The sequence below is a fragment of the Myripristis murdjan genome, chromosome 5 (genome assembly GCF_902150065.1).
Source record: "Myripristis murdjan chromosome 5, fMyrMur1.1, whole genome shotgun sequence".
In the NCBI taxonomy this organism is placed as follows: domain Eukaryota; kingdom Metazoa; phylum Chordata; class Actinopteri; order Holocentriformes; family Holocentridae; genus Myripristis; species Myripristis murdjan.
Window position 1 is genome coordinate 25,411,223 of NC_043984.1, and position 18,393 is coordinate 25,429,615.

Consider the following 18,393-nt stretch of genomic DNA (forward strand, 5'->3'; position numbering starts at 1 on the left):
CAGATCTCCAGCTTGAAATTTAAACAATCTGCAGGAATCGTTATTAGCCTTGTCCTGCTGTAGATGCACTCATATCCTAGATTACTGAACTATTATAGGAAGACTATTGCCATTTCATTCCAAAAGGAGATAACCATGATTTGTAAAAAAAGTGACAGCATTCTTACAAAACGACTGTGGGATAAAAACAAGAACATTTATAGAACAGAATCATCTAAATAGCATATGATAAAGAATATTGCTCTCTGTGGAGTGCAGCGCTTCAATTAATTAGATTATCACTATGCATGGATATATCTCTCATGTTAAGTAATGTAATGTTTCTGTTGGCCCCTATAGAAACCTGAAGTTTCTGCTACTGTGGCTGCCCCTGTGGCCGTGAGTCCTCCTGCTCCCACAGATAAGAAAGCAAAGGGGGAGAAATCTGCAGCAGATTTATCTCTGAAGGCTGGACTGGGTGCCAAAGTGGACACTAAGCCCAAGACTGATGAAGTGAGTTGCAGCAACCAGAGATTGGACTGCACGTATTCACACTGTACAGATTTGGTCCCGTGCGTCTTTATTTCTTTCCCTTTTCCTTTTCCTCCTCTTTTGCCAGGCTGCCACCTCTCCTTTTGCTGCCCTTAAAATTGGGAGAGAAAATGTTAGATTGAAGTGGTGAATTGATATATTGTCTGCCTCATGAATGGATTGCAAATGTATTCTCCCTCTGGCCTCTCCTCAGGGTGCCTCTATGTCTTTGGATGCTCTCAGTGCTCTCGGGGACACCCTGGCTGGCCCCGAACCAACACCTGAACCCCCCAAACTCAGACCTGAGGACATCATCACGGTGAGGGAGCAAGCAAACACCCACACTTCATCACAGCCTTTGCATCTTCTAGTTCATCTCAGGACTCTCGCACTGCAGACTACAAGATCTGAACATCAGATTTTACAGCCAAATTTTAAAGATCAAGGTGCATTGGTGTTAATTAACTCAGAAAATTGCGCATTAGCTGCATTCATCCTTCAGCTTGGTAAAAAACAAACAAACAAAACAAAACAAACAAAAATGTTTCTTAGATGCTTTGCTTCCTTGGCTATGTCTCAATGGCTAATTTTTCCTTTTTTTAGGAGCCAAAATTCAAGGGCGAGAAAGGTGTGCGTGTGGGAGAAAGGGAGGACACTCTTCCTCCAGAGTACAGATTCACAGAAGACAAACTCAAAGACCTGCCGGCTCCTAAACCTGAGGTGAGAGTGCTACAATTCAGACCTAGCGATCTAGACTTGGGTGTTTGTAGCTTTAAATTACAGTGTTTTGTATGTATTTGCTGTATATGTTTGCTATGGTCATTCAAATGACGTGTATTTATGCAATACAAATACTAACTATCAGCTTCTATAAAAGTCTAATAGATGTGTTATTCTGTGTCATCCTCTCAGCCCACCATAGGGACTGGTGATGCTCTGGACATCTTGTCTGGAGACTTCCTGACCTCCTCTACAGCTCCTGCTGTCCAGGCTCCTGTCATCACACCTTCAGCTCCTCCTGCACAGGTACTGCATCAAACTATTACTGGTTACTGCCCCTAAAATAAAGCAGCATGGTGCACAGATTGCTTTACAGAAGTGACAGCACTAGTAATCTTCTCTGTTATCATCTGCTCCTTGTGAATATCAGAATGCACAGTGTGTAATAATCTCTATATCTCTTTGGATACAGATAAAATTTGCCACACATTGTTTCACAGTGCATATCTTTATGCCCAGACACTTTCTGTATGCTCGGGGCTTTTTGTAAGTGCACTTTCTGAGAGTGCACGTCATGCTGCTGTGTATTTTATGTACCTTTTTGTCTCCCTTCTACTGCCACTATTGCACACCCTCTTAGTGTTATTTTAAGAAGTTGGGGTGCATACCTGAGCCCAGCCCTACTGTAGTAACCATTAGTGAACCACTTTGAGTAACTAGAGTTCAGCACCATGGACAGCATCTGACGTAGCTAACAACAACAGCCACTTCGATGTAGAAACCTGGCGGTTTGTTTGAATCGCTCAGGCTTATCAAATCATCACATTTGATCATTCCTGTGGTCATAAGTTAGTGCATTCAGGCCTCTAGAGGCTGCACTCTCTGCACAGGCAATCTTTTATTTTGAAATGTTTTATTTAAGCCTCTGATCAAAGTTCCCTTTTATTTATTTAAAAAGCACTTTTAAAATTGCTACTTTGGTATATGACGATGCAGGCTCAAATTAAATGTTTATGTGTTTTTTGTCCAATAAAAAAAACTAAATTATTTATTTTGTTAACTAACTTTTTCTTTTTCCCAGATAAAAATATGCTTTTATTTTATTTTATTTTATTTATAATGGATGAAGCACCATTCAACTCAAATGAATCAACACTCAAACACTGCAATTCTGCCCCCCACCCCCAATACCCCCCTAATTGATACGTAGCAGCAGCTACAATTAGACTGTACTAAATGCTACCAGTAGATGACAGTCTAATGCCATAATTACAGTGTTAGACTGTCATCTACTGGTAGCTGGTAGCCAAACAAACAAATAGTGGCTATTTGTTTGTTTGGGGCTAAGTAGTCCTAATTGCACCTTCTCTCAGTTATGTAGCCTTGCTTAGTGTCCCTGCTCAAACTGACAGACTTGGTACATGCTTAAATTACTTCTCCAAAATCCACTGGACAAGCACTTATAAATAAAGAATTAGGGCCCTTCTTTTAATAGCCTACTGAAGTAAGCTTAAAGCTACAGAAGTGCTATGATTTTTATTAGCAAATTAATTTTTAATTTTGAATAAATTTTGAATACTTAATCACATATTAGTCTGACAAGCTACCTTACTATATCAAGAAAGATCAAGTGTTATACTTAATTTTATCAGCTACAGACAGTCCTCAGACCTGTTTATAAGACGCATCAACTTAACCTGGATTGGCTGGAAATGACCTGATGCTGTCTCTTGCGTTTGGCACATGTCTGGTTTAAAGAAAAAAACAAATGCTCTGTTACAACTCAGTCATAAGTAGGAAGGTGTGGTTTGACATTTAATGCCAGTGTTATGGCAGTGGCAAGAAATCCTCATTACTGAAGGTGTTGTCTCTCTGTCCCAGGCCAAAGTAGAGGATCTGTCAGCTCTGGAAGCACTTGCAGGAGATTTTGTGGCTCCAACGAAGGCTTCTGCTGTCCAGGCCCCCATCCCTCCTCCTGCCAAGAAGACACCAGAGGTAAACCTGTTGTGGTGTGTGTGTGTGCAGGTCCGTTATCAGTTCTGTCATTGTCAGTGAAGCTATGCTATCTTGTCTTCTCAGTGTCCTATTTGTCTGCCCTTGCATCTTATTTGTACTTTGTGTGTCTCACCTCATGTCCCTGTGTGTCTGTAGGCAGTTGTCTGTCCTGCAGGCAAACCCAGCCCAGCAAAACCCACTACTGATGAGGTAACTGTGAGCAGAGGTGGAAGTAACTAATTTACTCACATTACTGTAACTGAATAGTTTTTTTTATGTGTACTTGTACTTTTTTGAACATTTTTAAAGTCAGTAATTTTACTTGTACTTAAGCACATTTTGCCAGAGTTTTGTACTTCACTACATTTTAAATCATATCCAATTCGGAGTACAAATGATCAGTGACAGATTGTGGAACCTTTCACAATAAAAGCTCACTAAGCAAAGATGACAAGAGGACACTGCCTCTACTTTATTTGTTCTACTTTTTGTTGTTTCCCACTTCCAATTAAAAAATGCATTATAAACAACTGCAGATGGTTAATGGAAGTGAGGACTGTTCAGACTCAAATAAGTGGTGTAAGTGTGGAAGAAAGTGAGCTGGCCTGATGATGAAAACCATGTAGACTCGATCATATTATGTGCTTATTCCACATTTGTCAGTTGAGTACACAGGGTCCTCACTTCAATCAATCTTCAGCAATTTTGCAGAATGCCCTTTTAAAAGAATCTAGTTTGTACCGTGGTACTATCATCCTTTTATAACGGTATGTAAAAGATCAGTTACTGTTCTGAAAAAGTAACTCAGTAACATTTACTCTGAGCTCATTTTAAATGAGCATTTTTTTTTACTTTTACTTAAGTAGATTTTTACAGCAGCAGTTCTACCTCTACTTAAGTAAAATATCTTTCAACTGAGTAGCAATTTGTAGTACTTTTTCCACCACCGATGCAATGCTTCTGCTTTTGCTGAAATATTGTTTGACCTTGTTTTGACCTTTTATGTGCTTTAACTTTCAATGCATAATTGAGCAACAGTAGAGTTTTTCTGAACTTGTTAACAACCTCTTGCCCTCTCTCTTACCTTCCTTCTTGACTCATTTTCACTTCTCCGAAAACTAGTTTTAGTTGAGTATCAACTAAATGTCACTGTCCTCTGACCTCTCTTCAGGGTGACTCAATGTCTCTGGATGCTCTCAGTGCTCTTGGTGAATCCTTGGCAGCCCCCGAACCGAAGCCTGAGCCCCCCAAACTCCGACCTGAGGACATCATCACGGTAGGGACACACACACACCCAGTCACACTGTTTACAGACCAAAAATCCACATTGTTGTTTGGCTGTATGGAAGGTATTAAGTTGCCTTATCATGTGATGTGCTGTATTTGTTGACAGTGTGTTAGGAGAATATAATAATCAGTAATACAAGATATGTATACTATAGAAATACAAATACATGACACTGCACACTGTATTAATGTAGATGCTTTCTGTAAAAAAAAAAAAAAATCCATATAAATGAATAGCATGGATTTGATTTTAATTTCTCCAATTTCAGGTCTCCAGCAGGATTCATTGAAGAGTATAGAGGTGGCTCTATGTCTTACTGACTAATTTGTTCCTGTTCTTAGGAGCCAAAATTCAAGGGCGAGAAAGGTGTGCGTGTGGGAGAAAGGGAGGACACTCTCCCTCCAGAGTACAGGTTTACAGACGACAAGCTCAAAGACCTGCCTCCTCCTAAACCTGAGGTGAGAGTGGCTCCAAGCATCAGTGTCAGGCTCCATTTATATTGATTCAAACTGTAGAGCTGAAGTCATATAAACTGTGTCTGCTGGTAAAGGTGTGAGGAGTTGAAGTATTTCTTTGCTTGTCTTATAGTAGCACAATGTAAAATCCCCTTTCAGCAGCACTGGTAAAGAAAAATTAAATGTGTTTAAGATGGTATTTTGCAGTGACTTTCAAAAAAATTACTTGCCATGAATACTTCAATCATAATTCCTTATCATTATGTCTCTTCCAGCCCACCATAGGAACTGGAGAGGCTCTGGACATCTTGTCTGGAGACTTCCTGACCTCCTCTACAGCTCCTGCTGTCCAGGCTCCTGTCGTCACACCTTCAGCTCCTCCCGCACAGGTACTGCATGAAATTGCTGTTACTGCTACAGCATGATAGATGATATTTCATCACTGTATAAACTATGCATAAACTATATCTCCTGTATCTCAGGCTCCTCCTGCACAGGTGCTCCATGCAGCTGTTGCTGGCTATGGCAGCTATAATATTACAGTGTGGTGGATAGATATCTCTTTACACTTGATATACAAGTTGCTACTTGTATTAATAGTAATAGGAATGTCATGATTATTCTGATGTTTAAGTCAGGTTCCCTCAGGTGATGACATTTCCAAAACCTCTATTCCAAATTCAAAAAGTCAAAGAATTTTATATGTTTGTGGAATGAAACATGGAATATCAACATCAGTAAAATAAATAAATAAATAAATAAAATAAAAATAAAACACCAAGTAGTTATTCAGTAAACAGAATATTTTGTTTTTCACTGTGTTTTTCGCTATGTTCACCTCACCCACAGAATGAACTGTAACAATATTGTTTTTATAATACCTCTGAATGTGAAAAGTTTAACATTTTGCTCAAGGAAATTTTACTTTTGGCATACACTGAAAGTGCTATTTGGCGTTTAGAAAACCTGCACATTTGTCATTTTGATACCTGCTCACTGTTTTCTCTCTGCCACTCTCCCTCAGCCTTCTGCAGACTTTGCCCTAGATGCCTTGGCAGGAGATTTTGTTGCGCCTACTGTCGCTCCTGCAGTGAAGTCTGGTGTTTCTCTTCCCACAGCAACCTCTCCCGAGGTACACACACATACAAATTAAGTCTTTTAAACTATGTGCATGATCTACAATCAAACAGCAGTGTAAGAACTTGCGTGTGTGTGTGTGCACTCAGCTGTCAACAGGAGCAACAGATGCTCTGGAGGCTCTCTCAGACACCCTGATGGACATCGCTCCCACCCCTGCTGAACCTGCCCCGGTCCCTGATAAAAATATTATCAAGGTAGCCAACTGCTATGAGAAGATCTTGTAGGGTAAAGAAAGACAAAGGAGAGAACATGTTGATGTCAAAATGAAACGGCATTTTGAGTGCCTGTTGCTTTCGTTATTTGGTGTATTTCCTGTTGACACTGCTTGTTGGGGCGGGGCTTAACATGAGGAGGCATCATTCGAAAGCGTAAACCAATGGGAGATGAGTTTGGGAGAGAAATAGGTGAATATTCTGGCATGGAAAATTAGCCACCTAGTTGAAAAAGTCATTCTGAATTTCATTGCGATGTAAAGTTTCATAAAGTTAACACATGTAATGACACTGTTTAATAGTGCTGATGTCTGTGGTTGCTGTAGGAGAAGGAGCTCACTGAAGAGAGGCTGATTAAGATGGGGGAGAGAGACGACACACTGCCACCGGAGTTTCGACTCACTGAGGAAGAGCGCAAGGTAGACTGACCCGCAGCCTGCTTTCATGTTGCTTTCTGCTCTCCTGTTCCTGAATAACACATCCATGTTTCACATAGCAGATTGCTGCTGGTTCAAACCTATCATATCGCTCCACAGTGAAAAAGTCCAGTCCATTTTGTTAATCAGTGTAGATGGTGCTTTGCCAAAAATACATTATTCTGTGTTACTGCTTGTAAATTATTTTAGTTAATCTTAAAATAAATAATTGAATCTTTACTCGGGCATGCTTGTTTATACAGTACAGAGTTGTTTTACTGTATATCTAATGTGTGTCATATTTATTTTAAAGGCAATGGAAGAAGCCAAGGCCAAGGAGGCTGGCAAACCCAAGAAGGTGAGACAGCAGACCAAAGCCATCCCACACCTGTCTTTAATATGCAGTTGATCTACATTATTGCTGTTCTCTCATCTCATCTCTGCCCTGTAGAAGTCTATGGATGATAAAACAGCCTTGGACTTGCTGTCCAGTGATTTCTCTGCTGCTCCTGCGCCTGAGGCTCCAGCAGCATCATGTGCAGCAGCCTCAACAAAGCTCGTGCCTCCTGTGGTGGACTCACAGCCCCTCAAGGTAGGAGAGGAAGGACTCTTCAGTAGCAACATGAACTTACATGCACTTATGCTTAAAGCTGCACTGAGCGATTTCTGACCGCTAGAGGGTGTTGAGAGCTCAAACACCATATATAATCAAACAGTCCTGCCTCTGGGATTGCCAGGTTGTGTGATATAGAAAGTTAAGGAGAAAAAAAAGGAAATGAGCGATGGCTCTTGTTGATTATTTTGTCTCTGACCTCCAATTTGAAAATGTGGTGAAGCTGCAGACTTTCAGCTACAAAGTCAGCTGCTTTGAATGAACCTTTTCTATAACTGCAGTGGTGATCACAAGAGGCAGAAGAGGAGCTTACTCATTAGTTAACTTTGCTGTTTCTCTCTCAGCCCATGCCGGGACCTGTCCTGGACTCCCTGTCCAGCACCCTGCTGCCAGACGCCCCAGAGTTCAAACCCAAGGGAGACAAACCAAAGGTAAAAAGGAAAATCCGTTGAAGATTAGAATAGAAGAGGAGCCTCCCAAATGAAATACTGTACTTCGTAAAGTAAAGGTTAAAGAGATTGCCTTTCCTCACTGTAGTTTTCATAGTTAGTTGCATAGACCCGTCCATAGTTCTTTGGGCTCCTTATGAGGATCTGTCTCTGGACAAATCCCGTCTGACTGTGATCAGACTGGAGTTGTTCACCCTAACCAAGGTGTCAACTTTGTTACAGGGCAAGAGCAAGTCAAAGTCAAAGTCCAAAGTAAGCAAATTACTTGCTGCATGAAGACTTAAATCAAACTGAGTACTTGCTTTTATGGACAATTTGATGCGTTCGCTTATAAGTACGCCTAAGTTGGGAACAATACGCTCCACATCACCGCAGCCTGTGTGCAGCCTGCACACAGCTTCATGTTGACTGCCGTCGCTGCTTCGCTTACTGTTTGTTTTCACGAATCCATTGAGAGCTGTCTGTAAATCTCTATTACTTATGCAAAAATGCTCCTTGTTCCATTATTTTTGTAACTATGACCTTATGTTTCAGAAACATCATGCAGAAGATCCATCTGCCCCTGAGCAGCTGTCTGGTCAGCTGAGTTCAGACGTTGTGCCAACATCCACAAAAAAGGGAGGCAAGAGCTAGACGGCTCGGTGAGATTTTATTCTTTTCTTTTTTTGACACAAGTGACAAAAGTACCTTTTAACTGATAAATTGACACATGAAATGATGAGCCTTTCCACTGACTGCAGAACATGTGTTATGTTGCAGGGTCTCGGTGCAAACTGTCCTCCCAGCCACAGGGAAGCGTTACTGAGGGAGCTGCTCTCTGGATGATGAATCTATTTTTTCTAAATGGTCGAGAATGTATACTGGAGGAAAGACAGATCTAGTGATACCCATAAAACATGCTGACACGCAGCCACACACACACACACACACACACACACACACACACTCACATACAGAGCTCTGTGCACAGAGCCCCCTTTGCTTGGTTTCACATACAGTCAAGGACTGACAGCTTGTGATTTCTGTCCTTTGAGAAACTGAAAGGACAGGCATTAAAACAAGAGACAAAGATGATAGAACGAGGGACGAATAGACAAAGAAGAGAGGGAAATTGTAAAATGTGGATATTAAAGAAGGAGTGAGAAGTTTGTTTTATTTTATTTTATTTTTTTTTTTACATGTTCAGAGTTGCTGGTTAGTGTGTCAAAGCTGTTGAGGGACGTAAGGCGATGCCTGCCGAGAGTCCTGCCCGTGCATCTCAGCCGACAGTTTCTGCTTTTCCAGCAACACACTAAATGAACCCAACGCAGCCGTTATTTCACCACGCTGTTGCTGCGATGTTGCCACTTTGTTGGAGCACTAGAAACTGTCAGCTCGTCAGAAGGCAGTGCGGGGCGGGTGTATAGGATCGGGATGTTCGTGCAATCTTTGTGTACACAGAGAAGCCAAGTTTTCTATTGTCATGTGGTCAGATTACGACACTAGTGTACAGCTTAGTTTGCTTATACTGATGCCAACATTTAGTTTACAACATTAAAAATGTGTCAGTGGATTTACAGGATGTGGTCTGCTTGATTCTGTATCTGAGAACGTCTGGCAAATGGTATTTAGTTTCTGTGGCACAATGTCTGTCAAGAGAAGGGTCTTACATGTGTATTTGGCCTTGTCGAAAAAGCTTCCATTGGTTTCCAAAAGTGCACTTAACACATTAACCTATGTGGTTGCAGACTTTGTAAACTGCCTTTGTATACTGTAAAAAAAAAAAAAGAAGAAAAAGAAAGAAAAAAAGAATTATGCTTTATGTAAGACAACACTGTATAATTCACACAGTCCCAAAGGGCTCTCACTTTCAGCTGTAAAGTCAAAATCAATATAGCTTACTTTCCCAAGATTTTTTTTCCCTGTCTTTTTGTTTTTTTTTCAGGTGTGAGTCAAAAGTTAAGAGTGCTATTTTCGATGTGGGAGTACTAATAAAAAAAATAAATAAATCTGAAACTTAGATATGTGTAGTTGCCGTATGTAGAGTCTGGCTTATTTGTATGTAAAAAAGAAGGGATCGAGGACAAATTTATTCTGAGCAATAATGCGATAATAATTTGACAAAAAAAAAAAAAAAAAAGAAATGCCACAGTACTGTCTGGAGAAATGCTGCACATACTGAGCATAAATGTATTGCAGAAAAAAAAAAATAAGCAAAGCGTAAGGTTTCTTGAAGGTGCAGGGGAATTGCAGCATATGGTGCATGTATTAAATGAAAGGGAAAAACATCTCCTATGAAAGTATTTTTCTCTATACTCTTGACTTGGTGGTTTTTCACCCCACATAGCTCTACAAGCCCACTTCCTTTTGACTGTGGGGGGCTCAACAGCTGAATGTCAATTATCTTTGCTCAAACTCCGTCTAAAAAATATATATATTTTTGTTCCAAGCCTCTGAATGACTGATGGGAATGCAAATGAATGGGTCTGATGTGTGTAAAAAAAATAAATATAAATAAATATAAATAAAGGTCAAATACAAATCATCGCAGTCTTACAAGAGAGTGCTTGTCTGAGCTGTATTATCTTTTATTTACAACACACACAACTTCAATATAAAATGCTGTATCATTTTTTTAAACAGAGCCAAAAAAAAAAAAAAAAAAAATACTGCTTTATAATTATTACTACAGCAGAGCTTACATCGTCAAAAATATTAAAAAATATGTCTCATGTCAGCTAAAATTTTCAATAGTTCACAGTAACTTTCACTTTCATGCCAGCGATCATTTTCTCAGGGTAAATGTCTCCTTTTTAAAATGGTGGATATAAAAATCTTTAGATACAAAGAAAGTTCTTGTGTTAATTACAGGAACAACACTGAGGGAAGTTTAGAAAAGATGTAGAGAGTCAGAAACAGTCCTTTAAACAGTAAAGATGATATTAGAGATAGATAGATAGATAGATAGATAGATAGATAGATAGATACTTTATTCATCCCGCAGGAAATTCGCAGTTTTTCAGCAGTATCCACAGATTACAGATTAGACAAATCAATAAAAAAAAAGATAAAAAAAAATAAGAATAAGAGCTAAGTACAACAGAATAAGATCTGAGTACAACAGAATAACAGAATAAGATCTAATATTAATAAATGAAAAAGTTAACATGCATACAAAAATGCCATCCACAATTTTTGCATCTACTTTTCTTTACATTCTGCAAATGAACAGACATCAGAGTGCTCTATCTTAATTTTTAATATGCGCACACAGTGTCCAGATGCAAACACATTTGCTAGTATTTATTATTAACATTTACAGGGATTAGGTAAATATAAATTCTGTGTTACATGTCGCAATCTGAACAGCCGGTTAATCTGAAAGCGCCGTGCTCCGGTGGTAAAGGGCGCCATTTGCTTTCAAACTAAAATGTTTCAGCTCTGAAGACTTTTGAAAGTATTTGATTCTTTCTTTCTTTCTTTCTAAATTGTAAGAACTTTGTAATTGTTGTGCTAAACGGCAAAGGGCCTGCTGCAAGTAAACTGTAAACTGCATCGTTCAACGTCTTTGCCTGATGACATATAACCTATTTAAAGCAATATTTTGCATCCCCTAAAGTAATAAATCAACACCAGAAACCCAACTGAAGCGAGAACATTACAAGATATAGTACAAACGAAGATCATCAGACATGTCTGTTAGGCATCACTTGTTTTCCTGGAGGCATCCGCGGCCTGTATGAGATAATAAACAACTTATTTAATAAAACATTTAATAAAACAGCAAATTTTCAGATGAGAACACAAAGGCAATATGGACAGAGAATATTAAACTTCAGTCATGGCTTCTTACTGCCTTTTTAACACTGAAACTAAGTGGCAAATGCTAATAATGTATGAGCTCATGCGCATTGTCACTATTAAAACAAAACAAAACAAACAAAAAACTTACTTTCTTTTGTAATGGTGAGGACATCTCCGTGTCCTTATCCCTAAAACAAATGAACAGTGATATCAAAAACTTTACTCTTAAACTCCAAGTTTAAAATGTGAAAAGCAGGAAATAGATACTCTTAATTTTAGGGGGTAAAAAAAATAAAATATAATTCAAAATATGAAGAATTTTCAATTGGCCACATAGTTTGACGTTCAGGATTGAAATTCACAGAGCTACAGAAGTGTGAATGAATGAATTAATCATCATCCGAGTTAAAATGGGACACAACAGCCGTCATGAAGCTGTACTTAGGGCCGGCACTGAGGATAGAAAATGTGAAAAATGAGGCTCACGGTTGCAATAGCAGATGGTGATGATGAGGAGCAGCAGAAGAAGGCCACAGCCACCAGCCAGTGGGCCCAGTATGATGGGATTACACGACATAGAGGGATTCTTCTCCTCTGAAAGACATGGATTAGAGTTCATTTCAAATTTGTGGTAACGAGTTTCAAATTTTTTTTTTTTTTTTTTTGGACTTGATGCAACAGTAAATATTCAACCAGGACTCACTAAGCCTGTGTCGGCCTGAGATGCAGAGCCACACAGGAGCAAGCCCTGTGTTTTATTTATGTAAGTAAGAACATCTACCTGGCTTCTTGTGGCAAACACAGGCCGTGGTAGTTGTGGAAGTCGTTTGGGTGGTGACGATTGGTGCACGTGTTGTTGCTTTAACCGTTTCTGAAGGGAGGAAAACATCTGATTATTACTGAAAAGTATTTTATTGGACTCATGAATGCTGTACAAAGAATTTATGATATAAAAAGTCAGTTTATATGGGAATTCTCGGGAGCTCACCTCCAACAAGTCGTGTCACTGGACCAAAACTTAACTTGTTGCTGTTGAGTGATGCACAGCTATACATGCCACTATCGCGCGATGCCTCGAATGACTTCAATTCCAAGATATTTTCCGTTATTTTGTGTTCACTGAAGATGGAGATGGAATCAGAGCGCCCCTTTACCTCGCCCTTGCTATTGACAGTTAAGATGAACTCCAAACCCTTGTTGTCCACCGCTCGAAACCACATGAGCAAACTGCCTGGCGCAGATGGTTTACAAGTGATAGTAACAGATGAGCCCTTTGTGATGATCTGTCCATCCTTACTAGCTCCTGAAGTGATGTCTAAAAGGTGTGAAAAGTAAGAGAAAGTGAATATCATTTGTAAAATCATAATTTAAATACATCTTTTGTTTTAGTTCACCTGACATAGGCGTCCAAAAGCATCAGACTATGGAGCACACTATACTTTGAGGCTGCTACAACACATAGTAGTTTATATAAGTTTTAAACTGAACTTACTTTGGTACAAAAGCAGAATGACAAGTGCCTGAATTGTCTTTTGGTCCATTTTTATTCTCGGAGACGGCGATAGCTTCTAAACCAGTCTTTGTGGTGTTTATAGGAGCCTGCTATGAGATAATTCGGCAAGATATCTAACCACGCCCCAGCTGTAACCTTCTTCTCTGCAATGTCAAATGGGATCATTGCAGCTGAGTTTTGCAGAGAGCTTGTGCATCAAGTTGATCTGCAAGATGTTTGAAGTGGAGCCCACCTATGCTATGCACATTGTATCGCCTTTTTTTGCAGCACTGCCTTATATCAGAGAAGTGATGGTGACCTTTGTCTCTGATCTGGGGCAGTGAATAACATCAAGCTGCTGGTGCAGTGATAGGTCTAAAAGGCCGAAATAAGCCGCGTCAATCAAAATAAACACCCATGGAGGACAGATGTGTTATGACACCTACCCTAACCCTTAACTGTTGAAATAATGAGGTCGTCTTTAAAGAATCAACGAGGAATTAATGAGTTCATAATTCTCTTGTTATGGTTGTTGCCGTCCTCGTCATCACTGCCACCGACATCAGGCCTGTAGACGTCAGAGACAGCAGGCCGACATGTGAGGAAGAAGACAGGACGAGTGTTGATTAAAGCAGCGGTTCCCTGGGCCCCTGGGCCCTCAGGGCTCCTTGAGGGGGTTATTATTTCATTAACATGATGTTAGCCCTATGAGAGAATGTGTAAATGACTCTGTTCACATAGTTTCATACTTTTCACTGTTAATCTGCCAGGCTACAGTATAGACAGTTGTGGTATAACTAAATGTTATCAGATGGGAATCCCTGAGATTACATTTTATCAAATACGGGTCTGGATTACAGCCTCCATGTTGATAAAACAGCTGTCCTTTTCCATGTATCACACTCATTATAATTTCTGTAATATAATATATATTATAATAATAATATACAATATATGTCTACACACGCTGAGTAGCTGAGTTATCATAGAGAATAAGGTAATTACATTAAGAATATAGGATTAGCAATTAGCGAAATATTCATAAAAGCAATCCAAAAACAATGTTTCAGAACTCACCCAGAAAACAAGTTTTGTTTTATAATATTGTTGCAAATATAATATTGATAATGGCACCTGTAATGTTTCCTTAAGTCATGGGTTATGCTGAAAACATCAGACTGGATAGTATTTGAGATGAGATTAGATGGCATTTCGTTGATCCCTATGGAAATGTTAATTCATTGCAGAAAAAAAGTAACAGAAATCAATAGAGGAAAAAGAACAAGTAGAGTACAGAATTTAACAAATAAGCAGTATGAGACCAGCAAAAGACTTTAAAACAATAAAGCTGAGTGTAAACAAGGTACATAATGTGCAAATGTGCACTTAAAGTTATGACTTGTAGACTAGTAGATTAAACAAATTACGCCCTCATCAAACTCATTAAACAATGTCTCCTTAGTGAAGAGTCACCACAGTGTTTTTCAGATGAATTCCAATTATGTTGATTATATCGCCCCCCAAAGGTGATGCTGATATTAACATCTGCAGCTGTACAAAACAGTGAGAAATATGATCCTCAGACTCTTGTGAACAGTTTTGTAGCATCATGGCTGGCAAATTAAGACAGTCTAGTGTAAAGTTAAGATAATCTAAAACATGGATAGGTTTATTGTGTTCAGCCATGTTAACCTTTTATGGGATGGACTAGATTGACCGACCATCCCATATACCGGTATGCATTTATGTTAGCATCACTCCAGCAAAATTGCAACTGCTGTTGCTTAATGTGTTGAGCCCTACTTTCTCTTGATTTTTTTTTTTTTTTTTTTTTTTTTTTAATATTTTAATATCTTTGTCAAAAAGTAACAGGTGACAGCGTTGGCACTGGTTCTTCTGAGCCCAAACACAGCCACAAGCACATGTTTGCTTGTAACTGTCCTTTTAATTTTCTACACATGTGCTTTAAAACATAAATATGCATCTTGGTTTGACTTCACCTCCACTCATGTCTGGTTACTCCAGATGGTACACATTCAGTTTGTCATCTTCCCCCAGCTCCAGTGTGTGTGTGTGTGTTTGTGTGTGTGTGTCTCCTCAGGCATATTTAGAGAACAGGTAAAAGTGTGCCAGTTGAGCTCCCACAATCCCACCTAACTCTCCCCCACGGCCGAGCCCAGACCACACACCACCACCACCACACTCCATCATCACAGTCTCTTAACAACAGAGACACAAAAGGCTACGGCCAGGAAGAAAGCGTCAAGCATCATCTGCTATCCCGGCACATGAGGCAAACTGACTGACGCAAGCGGCCCACACACTGACTGAAGTTAAATTAAAAATAATTCACATGTGAAAGCTGCTCTTGCCGGTGTGAAAGAAATGAAACTGTCTTGAGATGAACTGAGAAAGCTGCACCACCTGTGGCGCAACTGCTAGGCCCGTCCTATTTCCTGCACAGTGATGGAAAGTAAATGCACAGATTTGGTAATAGGCGTGCTTACACTCAACGCGGCTGTGGGCGTTTAATCTGTTCCATGGGTGGGCGGGGATAGAGAGAGAGAGAGAGAGAGAGAGAGAGAGAGAGAGACACTAATGTCAAGAGAATTAGACAGAGAGAGAGGCAAAGGTATCCCACTCACCTGAGTTGCATAAGCCTTCCTGTATCCTGCCATGTTATCACTTTCTGTGTGTGTGTGTGTGTGTGGTGGTGGTGGGGGTGGGCAATGACGTGCATGTCCATGCCAGTGAAATCACGATGGAAACAGCGTCGGTTTCAGGTTTCATGTAGTTTTCAGTCAGCAGGGGATTCTGTTGATGCTTTTTTAGAGGGAAGACCCCGGCAAGACGCTGTCAGTTAGCCCACCTCACCTTTCCAAACCTCTGCTTCAGTGTTGAGTCACACACACACACACAAATAAATTGATGTCTCCTAACACCTGCATGGGGTTCCCTGTCTTAGTCACACAGGGGGTCACCAGCCTGAAACTCACATCTGTCTCTGTGTGTGTGCGTGTGCATGTGTGTGTATGTGTGTGTGTGTGTGCGTGTGTGTGTGTCTATTTGTGGGTGACCAGGGGAAGCCAATGAGAAGGAGAGTCCCACTAACATTTACTGTAGCATTGCAGAGTAACTTGAGATTCAAACGTAGTCTGCCGTTCTTCTCTCAAGAGAATGGCAGCGCTGTCAATACTAATCAATCAAATATCAATAGCTTGTTCACCAGATATTGATCACATTGGCTCACCGGAGATTGGCAGCCCCAGGCATTGTGGGATATGAAGTTGTGAAAAGGAAACCAAGAGCAACAAGAGGAGTGAGCAGAAATGGAGGGTAGGTCGTGAAGGACTTGCAAACATACACTGCAGACACTACACACACACACACACACACACATACACATGCACACACACAGAGTACAGCTATAATAGATGGGTCTAAAATCCCAGTTATCACTGCTCGTGTAAATTAGTTGGCTGTTATTTATCTGATCTGGATGTTCCTATCGTTCTTTTTAGAAAATGTAGAAAATTGTTTCCTGCTGCTTCTTCACACAACAACTTGCTTTTTGAATGGTGAATAGCTGGCAGAGGATAATCCAGCAGCAAAACCTCATTCAAATGCATCATGGCAACACAATTTTGACACTCAGCCTTCTTGAAACTTCTTCACAGAGTAAATGAATCCTTATGAAATCACAAATAGTCCACAACATGGTTGAGCGTCTGTCAATTATCCAAGACAAACAATTAATAACTTCCTTTATAAACAAAACATCTGCACTTGTTCAAGAAGGGAGTAATTATAAATCCGTCTCCATAATACAGTATAGAGTGTAAAAGGGAGCTGAATGCTCTAAGAATGATATGCTAAATATGCAAATTCTTATGTCTAAAGGTTTGCAGACCTCTTGACATTTCACAGGTGGAAATGCACTTGGACTTTTATCTGATATTTATCCAAAACAGTACACAGTTCATTTTAGGCTAATTATGTTGCTTGTAAAAATTTGTTCATCACGTTGTATTTTACTGACACTTCCTGTTTGAATTTGAAAAACAAGAGCACGACACGGAGTATATGCAGAAGGGCAAATTACAGCTCCCGGAAATTAGAAGAACAAACAAACAATCACCACTCACTCACTATGTTACTATTGTGAGGAGTTTTCGCTGACTTGCATTGTGAAATAACATCACGTGTGACAAATACGTGAGATCATTTTTTTGACAAATCTGACTTTCAAAAATAAAACAGATTTTCTCTTGTAGCATGTGCAGGTAAATGTAGAATAAGCCGGTTACAGCCATTAAGGCATGACCTTGGATATAATGTCATGTATCGTCTGCAGGGTTTCAAACAGCTGCCAGATGTTACGGTTTTCTTCACATCACTTCTTTGAATCATCATCATCATCAACACCATCATTCATAACTATAATCTAATAGCTATAAATCAAGTAAAAAACATCATGGCTCTAGTGTGAGGCTTTTGTATTTTACACAGGTACTAAAGCTACAATTTTTCATCATATTAAGATCTACTTGTTTTTTTTTTTTTTCTATACGTTTGTGCTTCTATACTTCTCTGTTTGGGATGACTAGAATGAACCAAAATAGAAAATGGCAGCTCTACAGCTGCAGTTAGAAGACACATTTCCCCTCACGATATGGTGCAACTGGCATGCCTTCATGTTCAGATTATGTTATATTAATTACATTTTAAAACAAACAAGGAATTTAATCTGTGTCGGTTATTCAAGTATATATTGGATTTTAAAAACTTTGCAATCTACTGCCTGCATGAAGTATTTCTTTATAGAAGCAGAACTTTTAAACTTTAACCATAATTTATTTTAACTAGTTATAAATTTGTTTATTTATTTTATTTTAATGTTTATTTGACAGGGGTGATACATACAACATTGCCACAGAAAAAGGGAAAATGTGATGCATATAAGACGTCTAGCTTCAGCTAATTTGCAGTCTTTGTCCCTGGTCAGGCTTTTGGAATACAATGAGATATACTCATATCTCATTGTAATTGGTAACAATAAAAAAAAAAAAAAAAAAAAAGTCATAGATAAGTTATTGTGTTACAGATATTTGTCATGTGATTTGATGTTATCTAGAACTTTCTTTTTCCACAATTGACGATGGACTATTTTGAGAGACTGATATAGTAATACGGTATGTGGTGTAACACAGACACACACACACACACACACACACACACACACTGTTCAACAAAAAAAGTGATGTTTGACTTTCTTCTTTCATTTGATGTGATTTGTTCTGTGGCTTCTCAAGCCTCTAAT

General features: G+C 39.4%; 2 protein-coding genes across 15 annotated transcripts in view; one reads left to right on the forward strand and one right to left on the reverse strand.

Annotated features, from left to right (window-relative positions):
- Positions 1–9,987, forward strand: part of cast (calpastatin) — a 39,697-nt gene extending 29,710 nt beyond the window's left edge. For 10 of the 14 annotated variants that reach the window (XM_030050995.1, XM_030051005.1, XM_030050991.1 and 7 more), the window contains 18 exons: positions 340–492; positions 725–829; positions 1,114–1,230; positions 1,423–1,536; positions 3,112–3,225; positions 3,382–3,435; positions 4,397–4,501; positions 4,855–4,971; positions 5,244–5,357; positions 5,993–6,100; positions 6,195–6,302; positions 6,647–6,739; positions 7,050–7,094; positions 7,188–7,328; positions 7,694–7,780; positions 8,021–8,050; positions 8,333–8,439; positions 8,558–9,987. In XM_030050995.1, the coding sequence (XP_029906855.1) occupies positions 340–492; positions 725–829; positions 1,114–1,230; positions 1,423–1,536; positions 3,112–3,225; positions 3,382–3,435; positions 4,397–4,501; positions 4,855–4,971; positions 5,244–5,357; positions 5,993–6,100; positions 6,195–6,302; positions 6,647–6,739; positions 7,050–7,094; positions 7,188–7,328; positions 7,694–7,780; positions 8,021–8,050; positions 8,333–8,431 (1,704 nt within the window). In that variant the 3' untranslated portion in view covers positions 8,432–8,439; positions 8,558–9,987. The remainder of the gene's footprint in view (positions 1–339; positions 493–724; positions 830–1,113; positions 1,231–1,422; positions 1,537–3,111; positions 3,226–3,381; positions 3,436–4,396; positions 4,502–4,854; positions 4,972–5,243; positions 5,358–5,992; positions 6,101–6,194; positions 6,303–6,646; positions 6,740–7,049; positions 7,095–7,187; positions 7,329–7,693; positions 7,781–8,020; positions 8,051–8,332; positions 8,440–8,557) is intronic. The other 4 variants (XM_030050994.1, XM_030050992.1, XM_030051002.1 and 1 more) reach the window with 4 other exon arrangements.
- A 937-nt stretch (positions 9,988–10,924) lies between these two features.
- On the reverse strand, positions 10,925–13,228 carry cd8a (CD8a molecule). The gene is made up of 6 exons (XM_030051007.1): positions 13,074–13,228; positions 12,570–12,896; positions 12,363–12,452; positions 12,068–12,175; positions 11,730–11,769; positions 10,925–11,512 (listed from the first exon to the last, which is right to left on the reverse strand). Exons 1-6 carry the CDS (start codon positions 13,120–13,122, stop codon positions 11,464–11,466), a joined length of 663 nt encoding a protein of 220 aa, XP_029906867.1. The 5' UTR covers positions 13,123–13,228; the 3' UTR covers positions 10,925–11,463.
- Positions 13,229–18,393: the final 5,165 nt, after the last annotated feature.

Bases quoted from the DNA above. Each gene is read 5' to 3' on its own strand.
- cd8a (XM_030051007.1), bottom strand. From the start codon at position 13,122: ATGGACCAAAAGACAATTCAGGCACTTGTCATTCTGCTTTTGTACCAA. The intron at 12,176-12,362 runs GTAGATGTTCTT...CATGTCTTTCAG, and splicing joins TGTTTGCCACAAGAAGCCAG to AGGAGAAGAATCCCTCTATG. The intron at 11,770-12,067 runs GTGAGCCTCATT...CATTTGTTTTAG, and splicing joins CACCATCTGCTATTGCAACC to GGATAAGGACACGGAGATGT.